At 34.3% G+C, this 26,956-nt stretch overlaps 1 protein-coding gene across 2 annotated transcripts in view; it reads right to left on the bottom strand.

Moving 5' to 3' along the window:
• CSMD1 (CUB and Sushi multiple domains 1) overlaps positions 1-26,956 on the bottom strand; it is a 1,056,650-nt gene that overhangs the window by 281,173 nt on the left and 748,521 nt on the right. For both annotated transcript variants that reach the window (XM_039715657.1, XM_039715658.1), the window contains exon 11: positions 2,094-2,197. In XM_039715657.1, the coding sequence (XP_039571591.1) occupies positions 2,094-2,197 (104 nt within the window). The remainder of the gene's footprint in view (positions 1-2,093; positions 2,198-26,956) is intronic.

Below are 26,956 nucleotides of genomic sequence, written 5' to 3'. Positions count from 1 at the left end.
TGTAATGCTAATTTTGCTACCCAAAAGGCAGATAAATTTATTTGCATAGATTTCACTTTCACCAAACATACAATTTATAGTAAATATGGTAGCACCAACACTGTACCACAGTCCTACATGATGGGCTGCAGAGTAATAGCGATAAAACAGTTGCTATTTTAGTCAAAATATATACTGAAGAAATGGTTAGTAGTAAAGTGTGTCTCTGATGAGACCATTGTACTAGTTCTAAAAACGCCAGTGATGTATTTAGAAGTGGATGTCTGCTACAGGATTTTTTAAATGTTATTAAAGTGAAAAACAACTATAGGAGGTGATGTTATTACAGAGTCCTGCTTATTAAATACCAATTAATAGGAGAAAATAATATTTTTAATTTTAATTTTTATTTTTTGTGCAGTCATGGAAAATAGATGTGAACTAGGTAGTCACAGGCTAACTGGCTTAGAATGGAAAGGTAAAAAAAATAAATAATTTTGACATAATTTTGGCAAATTTTGACATACGAAGCATGCACAGTCTAGAAAAAAAATAACAGTTTGGGATAGCAAATTTACCACTTGAAGACTTGACTCTGAAGGAGTTTTGCAATCTCTATGAGAAAAAATGTGTCCCAATACAAAAAGAAAAATTATGCAAACCCTTTTGTCATAGTTACAAGTAATTAAATCAACCTGACCAGAAGGACTGTTGCATTATACAACTGGTCTGCAAAATACAAAAAAAATTAACTTAAGTGTGGAAATCCATTCCGAGTTCATGTTACTCTTGTTAGTATAATGTGTAAGCCCTTAAACAGGGGGTTTCTTTGCTTAATTTTTTTGTCTTTTTCCTTTTTCATATGCTCAGAATATAGAATTCGATTTACTCAGTAGCAGATACTTGGTATTGCAAACCAAAAAAAGCAAGCATTGAGCAAATAATTAAATAATTCTTCATCATACCTTTTAGGCCAAATTAAACTAGGAGTTTTCTAAGAACTTTGATAAGACAGTTCAGAAATTAGCAATTAATAAATTTATATATTCATAAACCAATACATATAAAGGAATTATTGGCCTCAGATCTCTCCCTGTAAAAGCATTATAGTTTATTTAAAATAAAACATGTGGGTGTTAACAGCACTCATTTGCTATAATTAAGTAAAGGAAACTAAATGGCAATTATTTATATGGATTTAAACTCTCTCAGAATATAAAACTACAATTTTTTTTAATCAAATATGTTCAATACTGTCTTTATCCTACTGATTTTTATCAGTAATGTTATTATAGCATAAATGCTGCTAATTTCTCTTATTTAACCATTGATAATTTATCAAATTTGTAATTTTGGTCTGTGTTTGGTGACCAGGATTCACATGATTACTTAACCCTCTAAAAGCAGCAGCCAAAACATCTCATTATGCAGGAAGCAAAAATTAGCATATGCAACAAAAATGAGATGGTTAAGGTAGATGGGATTAATTAATCTGTACAGGGTACTATTATTTCCATTATCCAGACAGTACTGAAGAGCTGTATATTAAGAGTAGCTATCTAGCCTGGAATTTTCCTTCAAATTTATCTAAATTCCTACACCATCAATATATGACATTATATTATATTATATTATTCCATAAGACTTGTTTAAATTTACTGAAAAGTGGACTATGTCCTTTCATTAAAACTTTATACACAAATCTAGTTTTGAATATTCAAATTTTGAAATCAATCAATGCCTTATTTTTTCACACAAGTTTTATCTTCTGTTCGCTGAAATCCGAGCCTTTTATTTTTTTTATTCCCTTAATTGTTTGTGAAAACAATTACAGTTATACAGGTAGTTGTTTTTTAAAGGAAGTTTTTTTTTGCTTTAAAAAAATTCAGTTTGCAGTTTTTAGTTCCTAATATTAAAGCCTATAAAGATGCTACTAATTATTTGGAGTGACCTTTGTACTGAACAATCTTCGTTGACAGTACATGAATTTTAACCGTACATGAATTATCAAGTTCCATACATTAAAGTTGCAAATTTAAGTAGATATATCTTGGCCTGGAAGAAACAACATAACAGCAAATTTTCAAAGAAAATTTTTGAAGTTGTGTACTTACACATACAACACTGTTCTGGTATCACCAACTTTCCCAGCATCTCCAACAGTAAGAGTATCATAGCCTCTTTCCAGTTCAAACTCTTCAAAAGCAAGCTTTATGACCTGTTAAAATTAAGTAACTGAGTTACTTCAAAACATTCCCACATGTTATCTAACCTGTTCCATTCTTGAATTATTTGCCTACTATAAAACAAATAATGATGCAATAATTATTTTTGAAAGATACCTAGAAAGAGCACAAGTGCAGAAACTTCTGTGTTTTTCATACATACTTAGGAGCAAGTCATTGCCATAATGCTTCAGAAGTATCACATACTAAGATATAAAGATGCCAGTCATCACCAACTGGTGATAATTGTTCATTATTGAAGTAAGAAATCTAAGAAATTTTCTTTTTTTTAACTCTACTCGCTATATAAAAATTGTATACCTAGTATTGGAAGTATATTAAAACATTCTTACCAGTTGAATTATACAATAACAAGTTAGAACATATGAATTACCAATTCATAAAAAGATGGAGGAGGCTGGCTCACAGAAATTCAAAAACATGAATTTCCTTGCATAAATTACTAACATTAAACTGTGATTCCACATAACGTGTAGTCAGGAATTGCCAAGAAAATTACAAATGTATCTCTCAGAATTCTTTGAAAAGTTATTTACAAAACTGTAATTTTTTTAAGATAAAATAAAGTACAAAAATTGACTTCGTTTCTATAAAAGAACAATTCTAAGGCAAACAATTTTAGAGTTCAGTATTGGCAAGTAGCTGCAGCTGATATATATGTACACATATATCAGGACATTGTACCTTTTTGTAATTTGATATAAAGGTTTCTGCAAACAACTTGACACAAAAGTGCAGACAGTCAGTAATTTTCCACAAAATTATTCATTTTATCTTTATAATAACTTTTGGAGATATTCCTGGATAAGGTCAGACATCAGCCATTGCATGTGATACAATTAATTTTTCTTCTGTTTTGTGGGTAGAAAGAACTTTTGGGTCAGATTTGAGCTTTCCACACAAGTCTTATTATGCTCCCTTTTTGGAAGAAAGACATGGAAAAACTGTGTTTTCCATCCACTTAAATTTATTGCTATGTGATCATCAAGGCAGAATGCATCCCAATCAAATTTTAGCCCTGTAAAAAAGCATAATTAAATTTAAGCTAGTTGTTTAGACTTTCTCAGTATTAAAAAATAAAGCCAGTCACCTTATTTCTCTGTTGGAATTGGAAATCTACTACAATGAACAGTAGAGAGGAACTTATGCCACTAGATTAGGTGATATTTACATTGTACTATGTTGCTTTTGTTTCTAACCCAAAGAAAAGCTTGCAGGCAGAGAAAATCCCCAGCCTTTCCCTCATCAACTAGGCAGGGTCATCTAAAAGGAGATCAGATTGGATCTGCCTTTCTTAAAGCCCTGCTGGTGGGCTGTCATGCCTTGGTTGTCCATTCTTACAATAATCATATGATTTTCAGTCAATAGATTCAGATAAAACAACACATATTTTCATCTTCTCCTGACGTACCTTCTAGTATTCCTAGATTATGTCAGTGGTTAACATGCAAAATTTTATTAAATCAAGATGAATAAAACCAAAATGAAGGAAAAATTATGTAGAAGCACAAAAAGAGAGTTGTTCCTGGCAAGAAAAATAACTGCAAGACTTTTAATGCAATTATTATTTCATATGGAGGAGGAACCTTGATAGAATATTCTATGAAAATATATGATAATGTATTATTTAAATAATACATTTGGTTCAACTCCAAATAACACATTTGGTTAGACTCACAAATTCTTTTACACAACAATTTAAAAACAAATATGAATGTTTACCTCTTTAATACTAATATAAGTTAGAAAAAAAAAGTCATTGAATATAAACCATGAATGAAAGTTTTAAGCTTCTGGCTAATCATATAGGAAAGGTGACAAGAAATATTCCTTTATGGGAGATACATTGTGAAGATCTATTTCACACAGTTAGACAAAATCTTAATTTGTTTTCTTCATTTCCATTATAATTGTTATTTTGAGATAACACAAATTCTTTTGGAAAGACCTTCAAATGGTTGAGGGTTAAGAGGACTAACTTGAATTCCTTCAATCTGACTCATAGAAACTGAATTCTAGCACATAAACAGTAAGCACACAGTCTAATCATTGCTCTTTTCACTGTCAATGGACAGAAAATTGCACTTTTCTGTCATAACATTTCCTGAGTTGGAAAGAACCCACAAGGATCATTGAATAGAGTTCCTGGCCCTGCACAAGACAGACCCAAGAGTCACAACATGTGCCTGAGTCTTGGTGCTGTGACCACTGTCCTGGGGAGTTGTTCCAGTGCCCAAACACCCTCTGGGTGAAGAACCTTTTCCTGATACCCAACCTAAACCTCCCCTGACACAGCTTCAGGCCATTCCCTCGGGTCCTGTCACTGATCACCACAGAGCAAAGATCAGTGTCTGCCCCTCCTCCTCCCCTCACAAGAAGCTGTAGCTGCAGTGAGCTCTCCCCTCAGTCTCCTCCAGCCCAAATAGACCAAGTGACCTCAGCTGCTCCTCACACAGCTTCCCCTCAAGGCCCTTCACCATCTTTGCTCCCCTCCCTTGGATGCTCTGTAACAGTTTTGTGTCCAAAATTGCCCCCCAGCACCTAAGGTGAGGCTGCCCCAGGGAAGAGCAGAGCAGGACAATCCCCTCCCTTGCCCGGCAGGGATGCTGTCCCTGATGCCCTCCCAGGACAGGGTTGGCCCTCCTGGCTACCAGGGCACTGCTCAGTTATATTCAGCTTGCTATTGACCAGGTCCCCCAATCCATTTCTACAGCTCTGATTCCAGTTTCTTATCTATACATACAATCAGGATTGCTCCATTCCAGGTGTAGAATCCAGCGCTTGGCCTTCCTATGGCAAGTTGAATTTTCTATGGCTGGTGATTGTCCAGTACTATAATTTATAGGTCTGTTTGTAGGGCCTCCCTGCCTTCAAGGGAGTCAATAGCTCCTCCCAGTTTTGTACCATCTGCAAACCTGCTCAGTATTCCTTCAAGTCCTGCATCCCAGTCATTTATGACAATGTGGGAGAGAACTGGGTTGAGGATGGGGCCCTGTGGAATCCCACTAGTTCATAGTTTGGTGTCACCCCAGTCACTGTCACCTTTTGTGCCCAAACCATGAGCCAGTTTCTCACCCATCACATGATGTGTTTTTGCAGCTGAGTTCTGGATATTTTGTCCAGAAGGACACTGTGAGACACAGTATTAAAAAATTTACGGAAATCCAAAATGATCATATCAACTGGGTTCCCTTTATCAATTAGGTGGGTTACCCTATCATGAAAGGAAATTAAGCACGTCAAGCACGACTTTTCCCCCATGAAGAACTTCTCACTGTGACCATTGACTGTGCTGTCCTTCAAGTGTTTTTCAGTAATTCCCAGAATAATTTTCTTCCAAATTTTACCAAGCACTCAAGTGAGACTGACACAAGTCATATTACCTGTCTTGTGGTGGAGCAAACTACCTCTTAGAATTACTGTTTCTCTTGTCTCAGCAAGGACCCCTTGTGTGAGGACACGAGGCTTGACTCCATTTTCATCAGAAGGCTGATTTATTATGTTATATATTATACTAAAATACTACATTAAAACTATACTAAAAGAACAAAGAGAAGAAAATCAGAAGATCAGAAGGCTACCAAGACAAAAATAGAATAGGAATAGAATGCATAACAAAATCCTGTGACTGCTCACAGCCTTGGCACAGGTGGCTGTGATTGGTCACTGATTGAAAACAATCCACATGGACCAATGACAGATGCACCTGTGGCATTCCACAGCAGCAGATAGTTATTGTTTACATTTCTTTCCTGAGGCTCTCAGCTCCTCAGGACAGGAAAAATCCTAGGAAAGGATTTTTCATAGAATATCATGGCTACACTGTTTCTAATGATAATATGGGAGTTTTGATGACTATGGGAAACTAATATTTACCCATATCTATTTGGTTAAAATTTATGTGTACATAAATATTTCAAGGGTCAGAAGAATTTTTAAGATTTTTTAGATGGCAGATTGAAGAATGTAAGACAGTTTTGTATGGATATAGACATGAGTACAGCATAGGAAAAACTTATGAGGAGTCAATAATATCACAATATACCACAATGTACTACATATGTGGTTAAATGATCTTGATTTATATACCAAGGGAGGAAAAAAGCAGCTCTGAGGTGCTTATCCAGATTCAATTTTGTTTTGCAATTAGAAATTCCAGTAATACTAATTTGACTATCACCATTTACATATGCTTAATATGATCAGATTAAATGAAGAAAAGAATCAATTTTTATTTAGAAAAATTGGAAACATGAAAATTGCTTCCAAACGTATTATGTTTATTTCTGGATGATCAGTTACATTCTTCTTACAGAAGAATGATCCTATTTGCTTTCTGAAAGGTATGAGACAAAATTCCCTTATAAGCAATTCAGAATGATTACTTCTTATTAGATAAATAGACTGTAAAAACAGAAACAAAGAAAAAGCTTAAAAATATGAGACACCTAAGGAGGTACCGATACAAAAGTTCTGTAAGTGAATTTGTCATAATTAGTTTTTCATTTGAAACATTTTCCTTTATCCTAGATACTCCCATATTTTATATTTGTGCTGGCATAATTGCTGTTGCAAGCAAGGGATAAAACCAGCACCAGAGTTGCAGGAAATGCATGTATGGATATTCTGCCTGGAGGAAGCAACAGGGCAGTGCTACATCTCCAAAACACCTAGGTGTGCATGTTCTTTTCACTATTAAAAAGACCTATTTTACTATTACTTATATATGTTATAAATGTATGCATTGAGTAAAGAGAAAGTATTAAGCAAGAGCAGTGAATTTTTTTCTAAGATGCAAGAAGAAATGAAAACTCTGCATAAGATATCTGTTATATTTACAAGGAGATCAAGTCAACAACTTCAAAACAGAATCAATGTGTTAACAGAAGTGAATGTTATCCCTCCCCGAAAATGAAATCAAAAGAAAAAATACCAAAAAAACCCCAAATAAATAACATCAAAAAAACCCCAAAAACCAAAGAAAAACAAACAAAAAACCCCAAAGCAAACAACCAAGAAAAACAAACAAAAAATCCCCACAAAAAACAAACCCAAACCAAGAAAAGAAAAAAACAAACCTCAAAAACAAAAAACCAACCCACAACAAAAAGGAAAAAAAAAACACCAGGACTTGCTTGGAGGAAGATCTCTTAAAGATGAGAAAATACAGCGAGACAATTTAACGCCTGAGTAAAACTAAAGTACCATATATTAAAATCAGAAAATAAAAGTTCTGAGCATCCATGATTAGAAATTTTAAAATAATAAAATGAAAACGTGTTAGTTGTAAAGTCTTTTTATAAAACCTGTTTGCAACTGTCATATGTTATTCCATTTCACCTACAATTGCAACAGTACTTAATGTAACAGTATTTTCCTTCAAATGTAACAAAATTTACCTAGTTTGCATTTTCTCCCTGATGTAATGTTAATATTGAAAATAATGTAAATATTCAATTATTTTATTGCTATAGACACAAGCATGGAAATACTGTCATAGTCTTTCAGATTCCTAAATATATTTTTTTCATTTTTAGAAGAATGGACCCAGATTCTGAAAGTAGAGCTTTAAACCAAGGTTTGGAACACCTATTTCACTTAAAGAACAACATAATATAGAAAGCAATTTCAAAATACATTGCCAATATTAGGGAACACATAGAAGAATGTTTTTTTGAGAAAACTCTCAAAACTCCACTCTTTCTCTAGCCCACCCCTCCTACAGTGATATCTCTTGAATTTTTAAGTGGCAATGCAATTATGACCAAAATCCAGAGGAAGAGGAAACATAAAAAAATTACTATACATAGTAATAAAACTAGGTAAGTCTAATGCATAAATTTTATGGGTGATTTATTGTGAAAGGTGGCATAACTTTTTTTCATATTCCTTTGTAAATAAAGTTATGAATTTTCCTTCAAAACCCTTAAACAAAGTAATATATTTATCACAGCCATATTATTCATAATTTGGCATGTGTAAAGCTGCAATTAATAAGTTGCAAAATTAATAACTTGTAACTACCATGTTGAAATAGGCTGTAACCAGACAAAATAAAATTGATGCGAATACAAGGGCCTGTCCTGGAAAATTTCGATACCTCCAGTTTTTGTTGAATGACTACAAATTTATTGAAAACACTTAGATTATTCTGTTCATTATTTTAAAGAAATGTTGAAGGCTTTTGGTACTACAATTATCCAACAACTGCAGCTATTTAAAAAGCAATTATAAAAAGAAATTTGCTTATTTTTCAATATTAACATTATAATTTATATTCCTCATTCTCAGGAATTTATTTTCCTTTTAGCCTCCAATAATGACTTGAAAATTAACCTAATAACCACACCTGGTAGAAATTTAACAAAGGTAAGAAGGAAATGACAATAATAATATATCACATAATAGTAATTTCTTTGGAAGAAAACAAGAAGAACAATCTTAAGAAAAATCAGCTCATTTTGTTAATGTAGTAAAAGTTATGAAGTGATTTGACACTAATCTTAGACTACTCCAATGAGGAAGAACTTTCTGATATATAGGATAAAATGGATGGACACACAGTGGCTGGAAGCTAAATCTATAAAGAATAGAGAATTAATTGGAAAATGAGAATAATAAAATTATTGATACTATGAAGTGCCATTTTTTAGTGGTAGCTGTTGATTATGTAAAATAGATCTATAACTAATCATCTACTTAATGAATTTAAATACATCCACAGTAAGGGAATGAGCACATTTTTAGCCACAGTTTTGTTTCTTCTGTAGAGGGAGACATTAAAAAAAAATCCCATAATGATGATTTCAGAGTTAACATAGCTGCCACAATCTGTTACTCAGTCAGAGAAGCAGCTTGTTGCCAAGTTAGATTTTAATCTTCAGCTATAGTGCCTAAACATCATGTCGAATTTCACTTTGCTATCTTAATCATTGAAACATTTTCCTTCTTCTCTTTTCTGTTTGTTTGATATGTATATAAATATGTTACCATTTCTAAGTACACAGAATAGCATACAGGATTAAAATTTAAGTCCAATGAATATTTCACATTTATGTGAGCCATATTTTAATGAATTATCAATCAATTTGATTTAAGTTTGAAAGCTAAAATTAAAACAATAAAAAGCAGAATCCTAAGAGGAGATAATTATTCATATGTTCACACTAAAAGTTTGGAATTTATCACTTTTGGACAATTTTAGACAACACTGATATAGTAGGATGATCTATTTCTCATTTTCTGCCAAAGAAAAATGCCAAATATATGGCTTTCATTTTTGTTCCTGCTGCTGCTCCAACTGTCATTAGGAAACAAATATGGAAATACAAGCTTTAAAGAAACACTGTGTAATTTGTTTTAAACTGAAAACTGGAAATGAAGTTTAAAAAATGCATCTATTTACTTGCTATTCATCAAAAATAATTCTGATTGTGCTAATTGTATTGTTGTAAATCTTTTTCAAAACATTTTAAATAAATAATTTTAGATTTGTTGTTCAAAACAAGGTCTGAAAATACTGTTCTTCAAATTTGAAAATTAAAAGCTTCAGCTAGCATTTTCTAAAAACAAATTACACATAAACTCAAATCACATGAATTTCCAGATAAGAACTCTGACTCAAATAAATGCTGAGAATGTCATGTATTAAATGAGCACATCAATTTTTTTTTGCCTTAGAAATTTAAGCAGGAGAAAAATACTTAGTTTACCCCATTTGACTGTTGTCTTTCTTCCTAAAGCTTTTACAGAGTAGGTTAATTTTATTAATTAATTCAAAGTGCATATGAAGCTTGATAGAGAACATGAAATAAAGGTCTACATGAAGTGTTTAAGTATCAAGGGTGCATATCCATCTATACACAAACTATTCTCTAGACAGAGTCATGTGAGGGAATCCAAAGTGTTAAATCTTGCTGTACTATTATTGTGTAGTCCTTAAATCAATTAATTTCAAGTCCTTGAAAATTTCTTATTTAACAGCACAATTCCTCAAGAGTTTTCTGACATTTTAATTCTTGTTACTTAGACTTCATGTGAAATGTGAACCATATATGGCAAATATTCAAATTTCAGAAAGCTTAAAAAAATTGCAATGAATTCTATGTGTCCCAACTCAAATATCATTGTACAATATTCACCAAGGGAATTCAAATACCTTTGTAATATGTGGGTCAATGGCATGTCCGGGACATGAAAGTAACAAAAAAACAAAGCAGATTTGCATTTGTGACCTTAAACAAAAAATTAACTATGGGAAATCCATACATACTAAGTAGTTCTAAGTCAAATATTATTTTTGGTTGAACATGTTGAGTAAATCCTTTATTTCATGCATTCTAACACTATGAAACTTATTTTAAGGATAATTTCCTGTAGTACTAACCATCTGTCAATAGAAGCAGAAAGGTCCATAAACACTTGTTTTCTTTGAGAAGTAGAGTACCTGAGCTTGTTGGTTTCTTGTTATTGTGGCATTAATAGTTCCTAGACCACAAAGCTATTTTATTTAGAAGGGTGACACATCTTGCCATCACACTGTATGGTGCAAAAAGGCAATTGAAGTGAACACTGGAAAGCATCCAGAGGTACAAGGAGATGCCAAAATATTTATAGAAGGAAATGCCTCAGAAAAGTACAATGTGACTAGAAATGTATACAACTCTTTTTAATGCTATTTTAAATAGAGACTGGAAAGTTCTGGGCCATATTGCGCCAAGTTAGAAACTCTGATGAAGCAGGTATGTCTACGGTGCTAATGGGAAGGTTGTATTTATGGAATTTTTAGAGGAAAACAAAGCAGCTAAGAGAATGGAATTTTAAGAGGAAAACTAAGCAGCTTTCTACAGGGATATGAATTTTCCTGTATCATACACATCAGCCTTGCTTGTAACATCTTGAATACCTCAGCATCTCATACCGTAACAGATACTCGAGGACGGACAAACAAATTCCATCTTTGATGTACTGAAGTGTTTTGTGTAATAAGAAAACACATGCTTCATATAGAAAAACTCTTAATTATAATGCTAGAACATATAAATTGCTTACATATACATTTATAAATTCAAAATATTTATATACCTTATGAGAATGAGGGAACTGTGAACGAATGCATATCCCTGTAATAAAATCTCAGTAATATTACATGGGCATTGAATTGTCAGGACACCAAGGTTTTACATAAATCTGGAGAGTTTTTAGATAGTATTATACATTACAAAGTTTAAGTACATTGAGGTTAACTTCATTCTGATTAAAAACATGCAAATAACTTTTCCTGTGTTTACATTATGAATAACAAGCAGTTATGAATATGAAATTTTGGCATTCATATAAACAAATTAACTTAAACTGACATTGAAAATGGTATTTTCTTTAGAACTTTTCTTCCTATTCTACTTTTAAAATATACAACAACATCCTTTGTTGGCCTAAATGTACTTTTGAAATAAAAACCAAATTGTTTTCTGAATAAGTCCCTGTATTATTATTACTATTGTTTTCATAAACTAAAATTCAATTCAACCTCCCATCTAGTAAGTAATAAGAATGTTAGCATGTGACAACAAGCTTTGCAATTTACAATTACATTTTTACATGAAAAAATCAAAGGGAAAGGAGCCATAAACTGCAGCATGTGGGAAGGACCCACATTCAAGCTGTTTATGAATGACTTCTATCCTGAAAGAGGGACACTACAATAGAGCAGAGTACAAGTGTGAAGAAGGAGTGGCAGAGAGGAGCTGTTAAAGTATTGACTGCAACCCATATTCCCCACACCGTTTCGTCATTCAGTCAGGAAGGATGCAAAAGAGTTTTACTTGAGAAAAAGTATTGTTTCTCACCATCCTACTCTGTTTTTAATTGTGTGTAAATTAATCTTCCCAAAATTAAATCTATTTTGCCTAATTGGTGTGCAATCTCCCTGTCCTTACTTTGACCCATGAGCTTTTTCATCTTATTTTCTTCCCCTGGCCTGATGTGTAGGAGGAGCATAAAGGCAGCTTGGTGGGTACCTGGCACCCAGACAAGATCAACCCACCACAACTATATAGGAGAATTTAATCATTACAATTACTTCTAATAAACAAATTATGAAGATATTTGCATTGCTCTATAGTAAATATTGACCTTGTCTTAGAGATCATGGTGAGAAAACAGAACTCGTTCTCCCAAAAGCCATAAAAGTTATGATAGTGACGACAGCACACAACAGCTAGTTGAATATGAGCCAGCAATGTGCCTTGGTGGCCAAGAAGATCAGTGACACCCTGGCCTGTGTCAGGAATAATGTGGCCAGCAGGAGCAGGGAGGTCATCCTTCCCCTGCACCCAGCACTGGTGAGGCCACACCTTGAGTGCTGTGTCCAGTTCTGGACCCCTCAGTTTGGGAAGGACCTTGAGATGCTTGAGTGCATCCAGAGGAGGCAACGAGGCTGGTGAGGGGCTGGGAACACAAGCCCTGTGAAGAATATTTGAAGGAACTTGGGTTGTTTAGCCTGGAAAAGAGGAGGCTTAGAGGTGACCTTATCACTCTCTACAACTTCCTGAAGGGAGATTGTAGACAGGTGGGGGTCAGTCTCTTCCACCGGGCAGCAACTTACAGAACCAGAGGACACAGTCTCAAGCTACATCAGGGAAGGTATAGGTTGGCTATTAGGAAAAAAAATTTCACTGAAAGAATAATAAAGTACTGGAATGCTCTTCCCAGGGAGGTGGTAGAATCACCATCTCTGGATGTGTTTAAAAAAAGACTGGACATGGCACTTGGTGCTATAGTCTAGATTCTGAGTTGAGGTGTTAGAACATAGATTGGACTCGATATTAGAGGTTTCTTCCAACCTCATTATTCTATGATTCTGTCTGATTTTTAACATTGTTCAGCAATACTTCTCATGGTTTAAATTTCCAAAAATAAAAAGGACAACACAAAACCTAATTATATATTTAATCTTTTTGGTAATAAAAGCCTACCTGTATTGGCTTTAAAATCCAGTCTCTAACACCTCAATGCACTTTCTCAAATCCCATACTTATGTTGAAAATGTCCCTTGCATTTCAGTGATAATGAATATATTTATTTTAATCCTGTGCCATGAGGTTCATATGTATTAAGAGGAAGTGATAAATATTATTGACTTTAATGATTACAGACTGATTCCTTTAGTGTCTACTTTGATTTTATGTCTTTGCATTTATAAGAACTTGAGTAGAGCTGTTCTTGACCTGCATGGTTCTTGATGTGATAAAAAATATACCAGAATCAGTGAAGATGATCTCTGGTCATTAGTATCAAAAACATACATCAATCTGCTCAAATATGCAGGTCATAGTGCCTCGTAAGTACATTTGGGGGGAAGACATTATTTGTCTCTAATTCAAATTATAAACGGGTAAACAGAACAGCTTCTGTCAGTTTGCTAAGATATCATCTGTGATGAATATTCAATGAGGAGATTATGTAAAAACACCATTACAATGTAAAGAGAATAGTCGTTAAGGATACGTGCAATTTTCCTTCTGCAGTAATATATGACTTACTTTTAAATCAGTGTAAAACATATTAAAAATTTACTCCAGAAAAAAAAAATACTCAATAGCAATGATTGTGCTATCAATAAAATGGTGTGGGGAAAAAAGGAAGAATATCCTTAAAGATAGATTTTGAAGACTTTTGGACCAGTTTTAAATATTAGGGTTTTTTTCCCCAAAGATGTGTGCTCAGTTAGTTTCTTGTTGAAATTCTTACTGACATAGAAACATGAAGCTATAGTGTCTAGAAAATTAAATGCAATGTAAACCATACTTGAGACAAGCTGGGCCAGTGCCTAAACAAAGTAGCTTTTAAAATACAAGAACAGTTAAAATTTGACTTGCATGTCAATAACAACTGCAAACCAAAAAGTCTTAGGTGGAGTTATATGTTTCTTTTCTCCTTGTTTAGCTAATTAAAAACCCAGTGTTCCTGCAATTTTTTTTTTCCTATAACAATGTATAAGCACTGCATGCATTTTTTATAGTTAGAATAAATCCTAACACCGGCAATATGTTATTTTATCTCAAAGATATGAAGAATGAGACTTTACAATGCAGTTTTGGAGGCTGAGGGAAGCATTTTGATAAATCACGTTCAGGTTTATTCCTCAAAAAAACATATCTATCTTGAGCAACAATAACAGCATTGTATTAAAGAGCTTGAGAAAACGTAATAAAATTGTTTCCTAGCACTTCAGAACAAAACCAAATCACAAAATATCCCTAAAGGCTAAAACCATTTTTTAATATTTGACCGAAAAATGGTATTAAGTCTTTAAAACCTGAAATGAAAATGAAAAATGTAATTTTAGCAAGATAAAATAAAATTTAAAGTGGAATAAATGTTCTTTGACATAGTTTATGCTTAATAACATATTGGTGACCTTTTTTGCCTTAAGACAACAACTCATAGTAATGCATGCAATATGGACTTTGTTATCAGGCATAGGCTAGGCTAGGCTAGGCCAGAATAGAATAGAATAGAATAGAATGCCTGACCACTTCAGGGCTAAATTTAACTTATATTATTAAGGTATTTTTCAAACCCTCTTAAACTTTGACAGGCTTGGGGCATACTGTAGTACCATTCTAGGAATCCTGTTCCATTGTTTGACCTCCCTGTTGGAAAATAAATGCTTCCTGATGTCCAGTCGAAACCTCCCCTGGCACAGCTTTGAACCATTCCCTGAATTTCAGGGAGAAGACCTCACAACTCTCCCTCCACTTCTTCTCCTAATCTTAAATGATTAAAGGAATAATAAAAGATCTATGATGTGATCTGTCCAATTCTGCCAGTAATGGAAATTAACAAAAGAGCTGTATTTAAGTCTCCAGGCATAATTGCACTGCACCTTTAAAGAAAAATATTAAAGTAGAAAGCTTCTGTAATAATTTCAGGAAGAAGATTCTTGTTTAATATTGCATCAGGTTGCACAAGTTGATCCAGACTGAAACAATCTTAATGAGTACGATTTTGAAAATTAGAACTGAAAAAGTAATTTGGATTTTATATAAACATGTTTTCTATCTTCATTAAATATGCATTTTAAGCACAAAATAAACAAAATTGCTTCAATATATGAAGCAAAGAGTTGACTCCACAATATAAACTGTCTTTCTACAAAAATAGTTGAAATCTTCTATGAAATATAGTGATAAAGGGCAAGCCAAAAGACATTTAGATCTTCTGATGTTTTGTTCACATGCTCTCAATTACCAATAATCTTTCACCTATTTATTTCTCTGTCACAAAATGTTTTATATTCATAGCACAAAGAGTTTTATTATTATTTCAGTTACATGAAATCACAGAACTTTACAAAACCAAATTAAGTCCACAACTATGAACTCCGATGTACCACAACACTCAAAAATGCAAACAAATAAAGAAATTAGTCACAGTCATCTGAGAAACTCCAAGTCATGCATACATATAGCACCCAAGTTCTGTGCCATGGTGTGTGCCATTATGCAAAATTTCAATGATTAAGTTTTTCTCTTCTCCTCCCCACCTGCTGAAAAAATTTAGACAATTTAAACAGTAATATTGTAACTAATTATGTAACAAAAGTAGAAAGAAAGTCAAACTGAATGAGATTCATTCTGTGGGATCTGCAAATTTTCTTTCAGAATTTAATGAGATGATAAAAGGCAATTTGATTACAGCATTGGACTTCTCACACACCTTCTCCCAATTATTTCATCATCTCTCAGTTTTTTATGACTGATATTTGACATGGAGTGCAGCACGAGGAATGAGTTTCCTGCTCTGTTCAGGTTGCATCACCTGTTGATGCAAAATACAGATCATCTACATCTTGGAAGAGATTGACACTCAGATGTGCTGAAGTGGAAACAGGGTTCAATGCACGACAGTCACTCAAGGTACAGATGATTACAGGCCTGTTAAAACATGTAAATGTAGATGAAAGGATGTAAAGCAGGCATGAATCAAACCCATTGTGGATGTGTAATTGGATTTCATGTATGAATGTTAAGCCCTTGAAAAACACACCTGCTCACTCCCACTGAGATCTCTGTTACTTTGGGCAAACTGTCTCAGTTCCAACTTGAGACATGATCACTGAAAGTATAATATTACATGCAACAGATTTTCAGATACATTAGCAATTTTGGACTTCAGAATACAACTAAATAGTACCACTAAACATAATAGCTTTTCCTACATGTACAAATAAAAAAATCTCACATGGTCAATATACACTAACACATGGTCAAATAATGCACATAGATAAATATATTTAACAGCTGCACTGTATTTGGGAGGTTGTTTTTTTGACAATGCAGTGATCCTTCCAAAATATTTTGCAGAGACTCCTTTCTGAGATATAAATATTTGCAGTCATCTTTTGTAATATACAATACCTTACTCCCATTTAATATATGCTGCGAGACAAGCAAATATCATTAAACCAGTCATCTATTTATACTGTGAATATTTTCTTATATACACAGAAAGTTTAAATAGCCTCAATATTAGTAAGTCCCAATACACCCAGCCACCACTAGAATGAGCATTCAGTCCCCAAGAGTAACTCTCCATTACAGACTTCACTGCTCTACCCTTGTTCCACACCATCTCGTAACCAGATAGTGCTGGTTACCAGATAATGTAGTCAATATTGCCATTCCTAGTAACAAGCCACATTTCCACTGAACTTTCAAGACCTCAGGACTGGTGTTTGTTAGGTTTTCCCTGTTTGATATTTTCTTGTGGGAGTTGCAGCCTTGTTTTAATTCATTTCTATGACAGTGATTTCTCTTATTGACCAGATCTCTATGGCTAGTTTAATTTTGTTTATCTTTGCCAAGTACAATCATAATTGTATACAGATATCTATAGCAAGTTGTTATTCCATTAGAATGAGATTTATTTATTTATAGGAGCTATGCCACATAGCTATAAACTACTCACCATGGGTCAAGAAATATATTGGACAAAATTGGCTTTAGGGTAACAGAGAAAAAGAAAACCCAGTATCTAATACATATAAAGTATACCATATATAGTAAATATTGAGATTCCTGTATGAACTATTCTTTTTCTCTGATACTTAGATGAATACTATTTTTTCCTTGAATTTATCTGCTAATATTGCTATTATACTAAAAATTAATTCTCAGCTTTACTTAAACACATTGTGTACTTCCTCTTTGTCCATGAACAAGATTTTTATTTCCTTTTGCTGAGTTACCATTTTGTGATCAGGAGACCTAAAAATAACAGTAGATACAGCCTTAGAAAATTAATTTTATTTTATTTCTTTAGTACATATTGCTTAACCTTTACTTTTATTTCCATGGTACTGTGATTAATGGTGATGACTACTTATATTTCTGTAGCAGAACAAGTTTACAATCTTCTCTAAGTATCAATTCTTGTAACACTGTGGTACCATCCTCATAGTAAAACCTCCCTGTTGTCTACATATTTGAAACACAGTTACAAAGTTCATTCTTAATCTGATGTGACCTTTGTCTCCAAAATCTGTCGTTTAGTCACAAAACTGTTTTTCCTCTTTCCTGTGTTTTAACTAACACACAGCTAGGTGTACCTTTTAAAAAGTTTAATCCAAACGAGATGTCAATATGTTCTTGTTCTTTATAATTATATAACTTAAATGCACATGAAGCAATACAATTGCATAAGCATAACTGTCACAACATGATCTATTGAATTCTGAATAAGAGGACTTTTAATCAGAATCACTGTGGCTAGCTATGGCATACCTGAAACCATTTGGAAACAGAAACTAACTTTCAGAACCAAAACGTTTTGATTTTCCCATGTATAAACTTACTATATGAAAATATTAATTTCCCCATTTTCAGTATGCACTATTTATAATTTTCTTTTATTTGCATAAATAACGCAGATGTATAAACCCATTCCATAGTCATGGTCCTTGATCCATCTGTATAACCTATTATTTGGATAACAAAATGCATGAACAGTTGAAAGAAATAAATGGGGAAAAATATAAATTAAATATTTTTGTTTGAGTTGTGCTTTATAATAAAACACTTTATAATAAATCTGCCACACCTGCCTGTATTATAAATCCATACCATTTGGCAAATTTGCCATCTTTGATAAGCAGATAATAAAATTGCTGATCAAATATTAACTAATGTCATCTATTAGAATAGCTGATTTATCCTAATACACTTCTGCTCTTGTTTTTCCAGATGTTGTAAATACAAACAAACAAAAATTTACTATATTAAAACCAAAGTCCAAAATTAAATTTTACTTAGTCTCTGTGTACTTCATTTGAATATGTTCTCTTGTCACTTATTGAAAGGTTTATCACTGCTTTCCCTTTATTCCTTTTAATAATGAATATTTTAAATAATTAGTCTACTTATTTCTAATTTGTAAAGACTTTAGGCATTGAAAATATACTTGTATCATGTGACAAACAACTATTATAAAAAAATAACACTTGTAGAAGACTTCTTTTGGCTAATCTCTTTTATTTTCACTTTTCTTAATTTTTCTCTTCCCTGCACCTCCCAACTCTACATTGTTCATTAAATAAAATAATTGGCATTATCATGTGTAAACTGGCAATGCCAATACAGTAGGCTGTATTACTGAAAAAAGCCAGATGTGAAATGCAGTTTGGTTAAGAAGACACTAGCTAAAAATTTGAAATTATTAATGCATCATTACTTTATCTTTGTGTTTTAAGTCTAGCTGGAGACAGTGTACCCTCACAGTTTCAGTCACAATAGATATCACATCTGAAGTGGTCCAAATTCTTGATGAGTTAGATATCTAAAAACTCATTACTTAGCTGCTGCTTCTTCAGGGAAAAAAATACTTAACGAGTGCTAGTCAGAGTTTTTAATTCTATTTACAGTTAGTTTTTCTAGCTTCAGATATTAAAGATACATAGAGATTTTTTAAGCTGTATGTTAATATACAAGTTTCTGCACTGGGAAGGAATGTGAGTACAAAGAATACTCTCTGTAGAGAGGTTTGGAAAACAAAGTGATCTTGAAAAATTGGAGAGATTGCCTTACAAGGAAAAATAAAATACGAAAAATAAAATAAAAAAAAATGTGTCATTAAATAGGACATTACATTTTGAAAAGTGTAATGTACTGCTCAGCTACAGAATGAGTGACAGCTAGTCAGGTAACAGCTCTCTAGCAGAGGATATGGATGTCATAACAGAACACTAGCTGAACACAAATCATCAGTCACCTCTCTGAAAAAGTCAGACACCTTAAAAGAGCATACATCTGTCTGCAACAGATGGGAAGACATTTTTTCTCTTTAATCAACATTTATGAGACCTCAACTGCAAAGCTGTGCCAATTTGACCTGAATCTTCATGGAAAATATCAACCAAATAGAAACTATTTCCTTTAAAAAATATTTATAGTAGACATTATTTAGTTTTCAGAAATATTAGTGAAGGAAAAATATGAATCACATAAGTACTCAGCTTGAGTTTCTGAATATAACAAAATACTATGGCTATAATGCCAACAATACAATGCTTTTGGACTAAAATGATACATCTGTAAAATTTATTTTGGAAGGACTTTTGTTATCTTCACTCCTTGAATAGATTGGCTACTAGATATGTGTTCAACAGTGATAGATTTCAGGAAAGATAGAAGTATCATGTAAACCGAAATATGGCACTTAAGGAGATTTTTATTTTTTGTTCCACAGCCACAAGTGACCAGGAAACTGAGCACAAATCAATTTTGAGGGTTGGTTGGTTGGTTGGTTGGCAATGTACAATATGCATTATAAGAAAGGTGAAAAGCTAAGACACTAATATGAAATCTTTGGCAAAGATAGGAGTTTGTAGACAAATTGATCTCTATCCCTTCTTAAAATAAAAAAAATAAAACTGGAGGCAGACAAAAGCAATTCTTTTCAAAGCTGGACAGTCTTAAAACTAAAAATAAGTCAAATTTACCTCTGAAAGAATGGAACAGAACAAGTGCCTGATTTATACCGAGCACAACTGCATTCTGATTAATATGTAGCCTTTGCAACTCTCAATAAAGAATAAAGAAATTACAAGAATCTGTATCTTACTGGTAAGAGCAAATAACTGTTTACACACTGATACTTATTAAAAAGACACTAGTGAAAAATAAAGACTAGAAATAAAGAAAATTGTTAAGGTCAAGTTGTGTTTTTTTTTGGTTCCACAACTCCTTCTCTTTCTGTTTGGCTTCCACTATCACTTGCTTTAACCAAGAGTTATTTTGTAGGTAAAGGAAGAGCTTCATATTTGCCAATAACACGGCCTTATTGTGCAGCTCTCATTTCCCTGTCCTTAAGAGACATAAACTGCCAGTAAGACTTAGTGAAATTAAATAAAATATATCTGTTGTCAATTCAAAGTTCAACACTTGCTTTTCTATCACAGAAAATGTTGACATGTAATAATTTATTCAAGAAGTATTTAAAAATGTAGATGTGACATAAGGATTTATTCTGTTTATACTCCTGTCCTTTAATCACTTTTTAAAATTAAAAAAAAACAATGTTCTTTATGAATTACAAATCTAGATAACAATACTAAAAAATAAATACATTTGAGACTACCTTAATGTTATTAATTATAAATATGGATCTATAATGTCATTTCCAAATTATTTCATTCTCTCTTTATCACTATCAGTGTCTATTTGGTAGACATTTTATTTAGCTAAATAAAATAATACTTGAATTATATATGGATATACTGAGCCTCCATAAAAAGGTTATAGATAGTTTTAAGGAGTAAGATATATTCTAATGATTTAAATAAAATCTTTATGGGCATATTAATTATTTTTTGGTATTTTGCATATTATTTTATATGAAAATACATTTGACTCTGGAGATAATCTGACAGCTGCAATGAGACCAATTTTGTCTTTCTTATATTAATATAGGAGGTATTTTGTTTAACTTCACAAAAACATATATCACTGACAAAAAAAATGTGTGAAATGACAGCATAAAATATTTCTTAATTTTCCAATATATTCTGTGTTATCTAGTAAATCATAGTGCAAGCATATCTCAATTTTGTTTCTATTACTACAAACTGTCCATCATTATTATAAAAGACTATTCCGAAGTGCTAAAATCAAAACATTTGTTGTGGAAATTTTTTTGTCTCTATTTCTGTATAGAATAACACTATTTTTTATTAAAAAAAATTATTTTTCATTATGTGATTGCAAAGATAACCTAAAAACACGAACCAAGGGAAAATATGAATATGTAGAAATTCTCAGAAAATGGCTCATGGAAATTAATTCTGCCATTATGTCTTATTGGGGACCTTTGGACTGTGCTATTAACATTTCTACATTGTGCCAAACAGGTTGTATATTTGTCAGAGAGATCAGTGTTCTGAGTGTCAATAATACCCATCATCCTTTTTCTGTTTCATTGAATCTGATTCAAACCCCACCAGCCAATAACTACCAACAGAAGATTTCTGTGAATTGCAAGACATATACAGACTGATCAATTTTCTGCTTCAAGTAAAGACACAAGGATTCAACTTACAGCTCCAATGAAGATTTCCTCAGGATTTTTGAATTTAGAACACTAATTTATGAAACCAACTACAAGTACTCTGAATGCTAATGCACATTTCCCCAGAGAAGCGTGGGGAAAAAAGTAAAAAAATTGATCTGTATAATTTTGAAAGTTTTTAGACCCTAACATGTACAAAGATCAATAAAGAAACTAATAGTCAGTAGGAGTAGCAGTAGCAGTAGTATATCACTGCCCTAATGGCTGACAGCTATGACCATATCTTCAATAGATGAAATTTTGTCTGTATCTTATTTAAGTACAAGAGGAAGGTAGGGCATTTCTTGAAGGTGAAGTGAATTAATTATATTTCAAACTGTCAATTTTTCACACTAAAATGATATGTTGGAATAACACTAGAAGGGTCAAAAACACCACACAAATCTTTCACCCCCATACAATGAAGCTGTCCAACAGGGAACTTAAAAGTTTAAGACAATATTTAGATATTCAAACCATATCTCTTAATATTACTCATGTCCATTAAATCTGTCATATAATTTTTAAAGGAAATGAACGTTATTATTCTTTGGGTTTGGGAATATTAAGTAATTTGCATTACTAAAATTACTTTCTAGAAAAAAAAAATTTATGTAAATAAATTAATAATAATTATAATTATTATATATTTAAAAGTAATATTAATTATTATATAATTAATTATACTTAACAATATTTAAACATATAAATTTAATATCTTTAAGATATTACTGTTTGAACAAGGAAAAGACCTGACACAATTAAGTCCAAATACTAGTGATAAACTCAGTGAGATATTTACAAGTAAGAATTACAATTCTTGTATGATGTCATTATTTTATGGTAAAACTTCATTAAAACTCGTAAAAAATCCCTTTTTCTGGCCCTTCTTTTTCAAACTCTTGCTCATATAATCACATATCTTCTGGAATTATAATTAGCATTACAGGGCTTAAATTAAAAGCTGCAATTTCTTTAAAATTGTATATAAGTATTCTGTTATACTTGAAATGCCACCAACATGCTTGATCATTATGTCAGTAGGAATGGAAGTGAGTGTTAAGTACCTCAGAAATGCGTATCTATACATATAAAACATTCCCAATGTTGTAATCACTTTGGTTAATCAGAGAATCATTTAGGTTGCAGGTGACCTCTGGAAGTGATCTGATTAATTCCCTGGCTCAGTGCAGGTACAATTAGAATTATAAATCTTATTATATTTCAAGTGATTATACTAAATTACCATAAAACTAGCACAATCGTAAAAATGTCACCTCATTCATTATTTTAACATATTATTGTAAACCAAATTTAGGAGCTGCATTTTGATTTGCCTAATTAAAAAAAATTTAAAAATAGTTATGCTGAAAACAATCTCTTACCAATATAAGTGCAATCCAAAATGTTTCAAAGTCAAAGTTCTCACACAAGTTTATAAAAGAATTCTTCAGTGAATATCTTTGAAACAGCAATCCAGAGACAGATACAGTTGATAAATCCACAGGACTCATAAAGTGACAAAAACAAAGAAGTAACCAAGTAAAAGTGACCACACAAATGTTTCTCAAGATCACCTAGTCCAACTGTTATGTTGTCTAGAACCAGCCTCTAAATAATTACCCCAAAACCACATCCTCAAGTACCACATGCAGGTACCTCTTGAACATTTCCAGACTCTACCACCTTCCTGGGCAACTTATTCCAAATCCTAAACACTCTTGAAGTGATTTATTTTTTTATATCTAAACTGAACCTTCCCTTGTACAACTTCAGGTAATTTCCTCCTGTTCTTTCCCTTCAGATATGGCAGAAGAGAGTGGATCCTGGTAATTATAGGCCAGCTAGCCTGACCTCACTACCCAGTAAGGTAATGGAGCAGTTTGTATTGAGTGTCATCATGCAGCACTTACAGGGTGGCCAGGGTATCAGACCCAGCCAGCATGGGTTTAGGAGGGGCAGATTGTGTCTGACCAACCTGATCTCCTTTTATGACCAGGTCATCTGCCTGGTGGATGGGAAAGGCTCTGAATGTTGTCTGCTTGGACTTTAGCAAGGCCTTTGACACTGTCTCCCACAGCACACTCCTGGAAAAGCTGGCAGCCCAGGGCTGGGACAGGAGCACTCTTTGCCTGGTTCAGAACTGGCTGGATGGCCAGGCCCAGAGAGTGCTGGTGAATGTTGCTGCATCCAGCTGGGGCCAGTCACCAGTGGTGTCCCTCAGGGCTCTGTGCTGGGGCCAGTTCTGTTCAATATTTTTACTGACAACATGGATGAGGATATTGAGTCTTCCATCAGTAAATTTGCAGACAGCACTAAGCTGGGATCGTGTGTCGATCTGTTGGAAGGCAGGAGGGCCCTGCAGAGAGACCTGGAATGGTTGGATGGATGGGCAGAGCCCAATAAGATGACGTTTAACAAGTCCAAGTGCCGAGTCCTGCATTTTGGCCACAATAACCCCCTGCAGCATTACAGGTTGGGGATGGTGAGGCTGGACAGTGCCCAGGCAGAAAGAGACCTGGGTGTAGTGGTCAACAGCCGGCTGAACATGAGTCAGCAGTGTGCCCTGGTGGCCAAGAAGGCCAATATACCCTTGCCTGTATCAGGAATAATGTGGCCAGCAGGAGTAGGGAGGTCATCCTTCCCCCGTACGTGGCACTGGTGAGGCCACACCTTGAGTGCTGTGTCCAGTTCTGGCCCCCTCAGTTTGGGAAGGATGTTGAGATGCTTGAGTGTGTCCAGAGAAGGGCAGCAAGGCTGGTGAGGGGCTGGGAACACAAGCCCTGTGAGGAACAACTGAGGGAGCTGGGGTTGTTTAGCCTGGAGAAGAAGAGACTCAGGGGTGACCTTATCACTCTCTACAACTTCCTGAAAGGTGGCTGTGCTCAGGTGGGGGTTGGTCTCTTTCTCCAGGCAGCAACTGACAGAACCAGAGGACACAGTCTTAAGCTGCACTAAGGGAAATAGAGGTCGGATTTTAGGAAAAAGGTTTTTACAGAAAGAGGGGTAAAGTACTGGAATGGTCTACCCAGGGAGGTGGTGGAGACACCATCCCTGGATGTGTTTAAAAAAAGACTGGGTGTGGCACTCAGTGCCATAATTCAGTTGAGGTGTTTGGGCATGGGTTGGACTCGATGATCTCTTCCAATCTAGTGATTCTGTGATTCTGTGTGATTCTGTGTGATTCTGTGTGATTCTGTGATTCTGTGACCTGACCTTGCTACAACTGTCTTTCCTGTAGTTTGACAGCAATGAGGTCCCACACTTAGTCTTCTCCAGGCTAAACATCCCCAGCTCTCTTAGCTGGCCCTCACGGGACTTGTGCTTCAGACCCTTCACCAGCTCCACTGTCTTTCTCTGGACTGGCTCCAGCACCAAAATGTCCTTCTTGTAATGAGGGGCCTAGAACTGGACAGAGGACTCAATGTGTGCCAACTACAGGGGGACAATACCTGCCCCGGTCCTGCTGGCCACACTATTGAAAATATAAGCTAGGATGCCAGTGGCCTTCTTGGCCTTCTGGGCACATACTGGCTCATGTGCAGCTGCTGTCAACCAGAACCCCCAGCTCCTTTACTGCCAGGCAGCTTTCCAGACACTCCACCCCCAGCCTGTAGTGCTACATGGGGTTTTGTGAACCAAGGGCAGAACCTAGCACTTCACCCTGTACCTCATGCAGCTGTCCTTAGGTCATCAATCCAGCCTGTCCAGATCCCTCTGTTGATCTCTCCTACTTCATAGCAGATTAATGCTCCCACCCAATCTGATGCCATCTGAAAATTGACTGAGGGTGTACGCAATCTCCTCATCAAGGTTTTTGATAAGGGCATTAAACAAGATCATCCCCAGTACTGAGTCCTGAGAAACACTAATGACTGGCCACCAACTGGTTTTAGTTCCATTGACCCCACTCTCTGAACCCAACTATCCAGCAAGTTTTTGTCCCAGTGAAGAGCACACCCACCCAAGCCATGAGCAGTGAGTTTCTCCAGAATGCTGTGGAAGATGGTGTCAAAGGCTTCACTGAGGTCTGGATAAACAATATCCACAGTCTTTCCCCCATCTACTAGCAGGTCACCTTGTCATTAAAGGAGAGCAAGTTGGTTAAGCAGGACCCGCCTTTCATAAACCCCAGGTCATTTTCTATGTGCCATGTGATGGCACATAATATGACTTGCTCCATGAACTCTCCAGGTAAAAAGGTCAGGCTGACAGGTCCATAGTTTTCTAGATTGTTCTTCTGATTCTTCTTGTAGTTGTAGATGTATGGATATTGTTGACACTCAAACAATTGAACGCAAATTAGATGGGCCCAAAATATCTGTAAAACAATTTTTAAACCTCATTTTTAGCAAGAAAAAAAAATTAAAGTAAATAGAAATTTGTTGCAACAACCAGTACACAGGTTGGAATTCAGTATAAATCTAAATGGTGTGCTAGTGTAATTTGGAAGTGTAAGGTAAAATCCTCACATTGCCTGGAGATACAGAAACTGTGAGAGGTCCACAATTTACTGATGCAGAAACTGGAGGCCGAAAAGGATTACTTATGGTGCAGTAATTGAAATGTGCTCTAAAACACCCAAATGTAGCTCTTTACCCGTTTGTGTCTCAAGGTGCTTCAGGTAATTGATCTCTCACTGTTTTAAATATAGCTAAAAGAGTTATTCATCAGATTGGCAGTGAGATATCTCCCTAAGGACAGATATTCAGGAATTACTGTGTAGTTTTCTCTGATTATAGTTGCTTGATGAAAAAAGGAACACTTATTTTCCCTTTAGATAACATCAGAGCAGAAAGGCTACTAATTAGACAGAGCTAATAACTGACTAGTGTAGAAAAAAGTGATCTGTAAGCATTTAGTTTTCTACACATAGATCTGCACATATGTAACAGCATGCATGCAATCTTTTTCTGAAAGATACACTAAGCACTGTAGGCATAGAATATTTCAAAAGCCACAATTAAAAATAATGATCATTCAGAAGGCTGTTAACAGTCTGATAACACAGAACAATACTAAGAAGTGTTATGCTAATCGTGTGAAAGTCTGCATTAAAACATGACACATATACTCATGAACATATACTCTACCTAGTGCCTTTTTTGCCATGGAAAAAAACAACT

This window comes from Passer montanus, unplaced genomic scaffold (assembly GCF_014805655.1).
Source record: "Passer montanus isolate IOZ18808 unplaced genomic scaffold, ASM1480565v1 scaffold34, whole genome shotgun sequence".
In the NCBI taxonomy this organism is placed as follows: domain Eukaryota; kingdom Metazoa; phylum Chordata; class Aves; order Passeriformes; family Passeridae; genus Passer; species Passer montanus.
Note: the sequence above shows the minus strand (reverse complement) of the source record. Positions and strands in the feature narration are given on the sequence as shown.